At 35.1% G+C, this 7929-nt stretch overlaps 1 protein-coding gene across 1 annotated transcript; it reads left to right on the forward strand.

The window, feature by feature from the left end:
- Nucleotides 1-1339: 1339 nt before the first annotated feature.
- On the forward strand, nt 1340-4565 carry LOC120271507 (thioredoxin-like). Its single transcript, XM_039278193.1, is given in 3 exon segments — nt 1340-1706; nt 4024-4139; nt 4142-4565. Coding segments are annotated over 3 exon segments (570 nt in total). The 5' UTR covers nt 1340-1456; the 3' UTR covers nt 4346-4565.
- The last annotated feature ends 3364 nt before the right edge of the window (nt 4566-7929 follow it).

Genomic DNA, 7929 nt, shown 5'->3' on the forward strand with positions numbered 1-7929 from the left:
AAAGGCCAAAGAGAACAAGGAAACGTCGGTGGGCAGTTGCACCACCCTCTATCTAGACAGCTCTTTTAGAATCGTCGCTCACCTTTATATGGTTCCCTAGGAACTCAAGGGTGACTTTGGTTATGGCAATTGAGTCCTCCAATTTCACCATCATAGTTTTTAGAGTTGCACCAATACATGAAAGCAACATAAGAATGACTTTAAAAATGATGGATGCGAGCGAAGAAAAATAATCTTAAAAAATGTGTGCATTCCATTTCAACCAAATGTTACAAATGGTGGCCCTAGCTATCAGATCCCTAATATCCTTTAAGGGTTGAGGAAAGCCAAGGTCTCCATGAGGCTCCACAATCCCTTCAAAGAGTCAAGAGGGGGGGGGGGCTAAAAGTATGAGAAAAATAACTCTATATGCAATCAATGAAGGGGCACTGAAGGAAAGGATGATCTGTTGATTCGATCTCTACATGGCAAAGTACACATATAATAGTTGGCAACCAATTGCTTCATTTAACTACTCGATTTTCTAAGGTGAGAATTCGATTGTCAAACAGATCTTACCACCTTGATTCATGAAAATGTAAAAGGTTTTAGTAGTGAAACACCCATTTGCTATGATGTACCAGAGCTTATTATCGCATGAATCTTACGTGAGTGTTGAGAATATGTTAATTATTTCTAGAACTACTGAAACCATATAGGATGAGAGATTATAAAGCAGTTATAAGATCCTATATTTTTATACTTTCTATGATAAATAAAAGCTTTTTAAAATATTTAAGAAAAAATAAAAATTATTAATCATGTGAGATTTGTTATAAAGTTAAAATTTATCTGGACAAATCGCATTTAACATACAAGCATTTTATTGCTTTAGTTATTTCAATGACTTCAACAAAATTAGGGATATATATATACATATGTCGCATCATTAATAAACAATCACTGATTCAAAAGCTATGAACATTCATAATAAACAGTTGGATTTCAATTAAATGGTTATTCACTCCACTAAATAGTGACATTGTGTTTTATAAATAGTAGAACAGTGAAAATTATGATATATAGTACTTTTATCTAAATTGTCTAATCTATTTGTATCTATCTCTTTTTATCACCGTATTGTTTCCAACTGTGGACATTCTACGACTTGTTTAATTAATTGAAGAGCAAGTAATTCCCTTATGCTCGGGTGTGGCATGTAAAAAAAAAATAATAATTTAACTATTTTTTAATAAGGCCCATAATTATGAAAAGAAGGCCCAATAACCTAATGACGAATGTGGGCCGTAGGCCCATATAAACCCATATCACAAGCAAAGCGGGTGTTCTCTATCCACTCTCGCATCATCTTCTCGTTTTCTCTCGCTCTCTCGAGCTCCATCATTGAGCCTTCTCTCTTTGCATGTTCGCTTAGAATTCCCAAATCTCTCGATCGATCAATCTCTCTCGCTGTGCAATGGCGGCCGCCATCCTCCAATCACTTCCCGCTCCTCACTGTCGTTCTCTCAGCACCATCTCTTCTTCGCCACGCGCCGCTTTTTCCCCAGTCTCGGCCGCTCTCGATGTCCGGAGTTCGAGGATTTTGCCGACGTTCACTGGATTGAGGGTTTCAAGACGTCCGCCTCGGTTTTTGGCAGCGGCAGTGAGCCGGAGAGTTGGTCGTCGTGGTTCAGTGGTTTGTGAAGCCCAGGAGACTGCCATCGAAGGTATTGTTTGATTTTCTTGAGTTTTCGCTTTTTTCACCCACTTTTCCGTGGGTTTTGATGTGGAATTTGGTATGGTTGAGTTTTTGGTGTTCAATCCCTTTGATTAATTCTTGCAAGTCGAACTTTTTTTGTTTCTGTTATTTGTATTTGCTAGTAGATCTGTGATTTTGAGGGGCTCTTCTTTGATTATTTTTTCATCTTTCTCTAAATCTGATTGGATTTTTAAATTTTTGCTTCTTTACTTGAATCACATTGTATGAACACTATGCCATATACCTTGTTTGTTGTTTTGATTTTTTGTCTTACCTCAGCTGTGTGTGACGTATCTTGTGAACCGGGAAAAGAGGAATTTTCCTACATCGGTATAACCTTCAGCTTGAGGCACAACTAACTGCACCTCTGCTTCGTTTGTTTCTGGATTTTATTGAGGTTGAAACAAGATCATTCCTTTAATACTAATGGTATTGCTAAGCTATAGGCATGTAGAAGCTAGATATCTGGTCTTGCACATCTCAGTTCTGAGCCTTATCCTTGTGCTGCCCAGACTAGATAAGCCTATTCTCAAGTTGGGGAAGTATTAGTAGATGTGTTTAGGCAAACCGGTGAATGTGTGGTAATCTGTTTGACTGTGGGAATGAATATTGTGCTGACTCTATTGTCATGTACATTTTGAGTTACTTTGTAAAGTAAATTTCCTGGTATTGAATTATTATATTTTTCTGGAGATAATTTCAGCAGATGAGAGGCATAATTGATGTCATTCATTGGCTAATATGGTCGATTCTATTATTTATTTTAACATATTCTCGTATTTCTTGATTTGAAACACCAAGTCTGTTGCCAAGGATGTTTGCTGAGTTTTTGAAAGGGGAAGTATCTCTTATATTTATCAGGGAAGCATCTATTTACATTTTTAGTTTTTGCTGGTTCATCTTTATACTTTCTTGACCATTTTTAACTCTGGTTTTGTCGCTAGGTGTAGCATGTAGACTATGCAGTGCAACCAAGTTAAACTAGATGTATTGATTAGTGTGAAATAGTTGATAGGCTACACTGTGACAAATCTATCTTCCTTTCTAATATGTTGGTAGAATTTTTATTTGAATAGCGCAAGTCCCTCACTCAGGATGTCAGCATAGTTGTTAAAAGACAAAAATATCTTTTATATGCTATGGTGGAAGTATCTCTGGAAACTTTTGACGTGTTCATCTTTGTACTTTCTTGTCATTATCAAGAAAGTACAGCTAAGTCCAACTATTTAAATCTATTACTGTCAATAGTTGACTTCCTATCAATAATTCTACGTTTCTTTTTGAATATGGCGGTGCATTTGTTAATTTGAGATCTAGTCCCTTACCAAGGATGTCAGCATGGTTGCTGGATCAGGAGCATATCTATTACATCCATCATGCACGTATTTCTTCACATTTTATAATTGTTATTTCATCTTTGTACTTCGTTGGTCATTGCTGACTCTGATTCTGTTCCTAGGAATACCACATAGTGCAGCTAGGTCAAAATAGATGAATGGATTGTTGTCAAGGTCTCATTAGTGAAAATGTTGCTTACACCTAGAAATTTACTTTATATGCTTTCCATGGATATTTGTGTGGTCTGGATTGGAATTTTTTTTTTCTCCTTTTTGGGGGCTCATTCTATTAGACACCCACTGCCACCACGCCTTGGACATTCTCTTTGAAGCTGGTTACCAGGGATCTTCATGGATTCCAATCGTTGCTGATGAGTTTGTGGTTCTTGATAATCTATATGCTTTTGAGGATTTGCCAACATGTGTTGCATTACTGAGAAGCTTGCACTTTCGGTGATCCTAAATTGAAATTATCTATAACCAATGCATCAAATGTGCGAAAAATATTTGTTTTTCATCCTAAAATAGTTCCCTTATACTTTTTTTTTCTGATTAAGTAGTTAATCAAGTTTATTACTCTAAATAGCTTTATTTTGCGAAACTTATTATTATATTTTGAATGGTCAGTTAAAGTTTCTTATTAACTAACTGTATCTATTTGTACACGAAATTCATTTAACTTCATGTCTGATGACTTCTCTTAATGTCCACGTCTCATAATATATTTTATATAGCTGCTTATTTGGCATTGCTTTCATTCTTTTCCTTGGCGCAAGATCCTATATTATAAAACTGTAGCTCCTTGCAGTCTTCTTATTGATATTTCTGTGATGGTTCCTTGAAAAAATTGGAAAAACTAGCTTTCTTGTCTCACTTTTTAAGCTTGGTATTTGTTCAGTATTACATCACATTTACTTTCTCGATGCATATCAATGTTTCTTCATGCAGTTCCAGATGTGACAAATGCCACATGGGAGTCACTTGTTTTAAAGTCTGAAGGCCCTGTGCTTGTTGAGTTTTGGGCTCCATGGTGTGGACCCTGCCGCATGCTTATTCCAACCATCGGGGAAAACTGTCAAAAGCTTACGAGGGTAAACTGAAATGCTATAAGATCAACACCGATGAGAACCCAGACATAGCAACCAAATATGGAATTCGGAGCATACCCACTGTCATGATCTTCAAGAGCGGCGAGAAGAAAGATACCATTATTGGGGCTGTGCCAGAAAGTACGTTGGTTACGAGCATCGACAAATTCGTTGGGCAGTAAGTGATTAGTTGGTTTCTTCAAGTTGAGCCAGTTCCAATTAGGTCTTCTGTTAATGACCCCTCTGTAACTTCTGTATATAATCATGGAGGTCACACTTTCTTTTCATGTTCTTGCAATAATTCTGTTATATTGCAGTTTGAAAGATGGTGCCACTGGTTGTACCGATGTTACATTGACCCAAACCTACCTACTCTGCTTAAGCTTGAAATATTGTCATCTCTGTTTCTGTCTGTCGATTATATTATAAATGATGAGATGTGAAAACAAAGCAATCTTATGCTTGAAATATTATTATCAATTCTCATTTTGATATTGATCTTTTGCCAGATAGCGTCAAAGCAGAATGCTTCCAAATTTTCTTGATTGCACTGTTGTTTGTATGATATGTATTGCTGGCTTATTTTTATGCTCAAAATATTACACTATTGCTTGTCATTTTACCTTGATCTTTTGCCAGAGAGTGTCAAAGCAGAATGCTCCCAAATTTTCTTCATGCTGCTGTTGTTTGCGGGATACTTATTGCCTGCGTATTCTCTGTAAACTTGTAAACTGTGTCCACAAATCCATGATATATTGCTATACAGGGCCGATGATACAAAGCTGATAACAAGAAGCGTCATCTGACCTGGTAACGCCATGAAGAACGAACTACTTTGTATCAATTTTGAATGGATGGTGCTCCTTATGAATTCATTTGCACAATTTTGTTTCTCAAATACAACTTATTAATGACTGATTTGCTTGCAGGACATTGAAAACATGTGAAACTTTGCAGGCCTGAGACGAAAGCTGGCATTGTTTTTTAGTAGCTATTTCATGACTGGGTGATATTCAGATGAAGTCCCTGACTTGGAAACAGACTCTATCTATCTATCTAAGGTCAGATAAGAATTTGTCTTTAGATCTTTTTCTTATTCTTAAGGTATTAAATGATGCTTATCTTCTTGACATCTTTTGTCCCCTACCTTGAATGGATGATTTATTGCTGTTATATGTCCTTTCCTTTTAGATATTAAATGATGCATATCGAATGTCCTTTCCTTCCAATGCATCTATTCTTGATGTTTTAGATGGAAAAGTAATTCGGAATTTGAAATATACAAAACTTCCCAATCACAATATGGATTGTTTCTGTTATTTAGCAATATGCTTATCTCATGCATTGATTTGTTTCTTTATAATTTTCTTATTTCTTGCTAAGAAGTTAAAAGTTAAAACATCACATCAAGTCCATGCTGTTAAGTACCTGTGACCCTAAGAAGAGTGTTTGTTATATGAAAGCCATGTGGTGGGTCTAAACTGACAAAACTTGAATGAAATGTAGTGGTACATTAATACTAGCACTGATGTAGCAGTGTCAGCCCTTGTTTGGTATCTATCTATTCACTTTGCCAGACAGACTTGCCTGGATAGCCACATCCATTGTTTAACTAGTGACTAGTATTTTGAAATTCAGATAAGTGGATAACTCTCACTACAACAATGACCTGGACACTGGTCCTTATCCTAGTCATTCATTTATATTTTTATACATTCTTTCATCTTGCAATATATATATAATAATGCTATCTTCACAGTTAACAAGCATTGTGTTTTGTAATTAGTAAATGGTAGTACAAATAGAGGGATCAAGACCTTTGATTAGGGGCACCATTTAAATTAGTTAATTATGTTTTGATGAAGAACAAATAGAGGAAATAAGTGTTAGATTAAGTTAATATCACATCCTTCACTTTTTATATGAAAAGTCAAAACACACATACACACAATACAAGTATACAACAAGTTTTGTTTGAATGTGAAATAAGAATAAAATCAAATTACTGTGCAAAATAAATTATATTATCATTAGTACATGCACTATGAAGAAAAGAAGGTGGTTAGATCCTGTTATAATCAGAAAGGAACAAAGGGAAAAAGTTTAAATGATTCTGAGCTCTCATAATCTCTTAGGTTTTGATTAAGATTCATTAAATTAAATTTAAAAAAACAAAAACAGCATTTTCTACAAACATTAACAACAAAAAGGGGTCTCATACTTTCTTTACATTTCTTGTCTTATATTAAGTTATAAAGCAAAAAGAATGGTTACAGATCTTAAACATTGTTACAGAGAAACAAAATCTATAAAGTTTCATATTTTTATTAATATTTTAAGTGACCGACCTTGTAGTCTTATTAAATTTATGCTACTCGTTAATCTTATTTAAAGTTGGTGTGTTATTTTAATGTATGGGTCCAAAGTCAATGAATTGTGGTTCACATAAATTGACCAATGCACCAACCTTGTTTGATGGAGAAATAAATAATATTGTTTGAATAGTCTCCATTGTAAGCTTAGACTAGTTGTTGAGTTCACAAGCAATGAAGATAGATCAATAATTGGAGATTGTTTGCGTATATAATTAAACATTAATTTTTTTACTCATGATGGAGCCCTCAGTGGTAGTGTGGGTTGTGATTCTTTTTTTCAAAAATATATATATATATATATATATATATATATTCATAATTAAATACTCATATATCCAATATTCGTTTGATTTTAATAAATTAAATCAGATAAAATGTATCTATTAGCATGTAAATAATCTTTTAGTCTATATTGAGTATTTTTATGTAGAGTGTTTATATTTTTCTTGAAAAATAATAAGTTTAAATCACGGGTGATATTAGTTAATATATATATATATATGATTAAAAAGGAAAAATTCTGTTACATGCCGTAATTTTTCAAAACTTACAGCCCCTCCTACTTTTACGCAGCACGAGCCTTAGATGGTGTTTAACTACCTTTTACCCCTGAGTTACTTGAAATGGGTCATGTTGTGAAATCCCATTTTTTAGCGAAAATAGTGGGAAAGGAAAGGCGCGAAATCACGTCAGTATTCCGACCTTTTGAAGGGACTTTACTCGCGGTTTCGATAGAGCGATGCCGAGGTTACATTACATCTTGTTATTCTCTCGTTATCATACCGAAATATATAAATCGGTTTCTCGAGCGAGAAAATGAAATTGATTTCCATCGGATTGAGTCAGTGCGCATCGTCCTCGAATGGTGCTGGTCGATTTTATTGTCGAGGCGAGGCATGTCGTATCGTCTTCTCGTTTATGGTTGTACAAAGTTGTATTACGACGCAGGAAAGAGCGATGATTCGACGACGAGTTCGTTTCGTTTAGTAAAGTTCTTCTCGTTTATGGTTATCTATTTGTATATTTTAAATAATGTTTAACTATTTGCTATTATCCGTTTAAATATTTTACTAATATGTTTAATAATTGTCATATCCGGGTTTAATACTTCCCGTCTCAGTTTAACATTATCTTTACATGTATAACTATTCATAGCGTGTAAATTCTCAAAGTCTCTGGCGTAAAGCGGTGATCTTTTTCGTTTTGATCTGAATTGTTGGCATGTGGCCGTGGCGGTGGCAGGGTTATGGTATCCGTGCGTAAAGTAGTGTCGGCATTAATTCTTATGCTGCGTACACTATATTCAGAACACGGGTCGTTACTCGTCGATCGATATGCGACCGTCTGTCGTTTAACTTTTTCTCGGATACGAAGAGTCGTCTGCTTGTGGA

This window comes from Dioscorea cayenensis, chromosome 11, assembly GCF_009730915.1.
Source record: "Dioscorea cayenensis subsp. rotundata cultivar TDr96_F1 chromosome 11, TDr96_F1_v2_PseudoChromosome.rev07_lg8_w22 25.fasta, whole genome shotgun sequence".
NCBI lineage: Eukaryota > Viridiplantae > Streptophyta > Magnoliopsida > Dioscoreales > Dioscoreaceae > Dioscorea > Dioscorea cayenensis.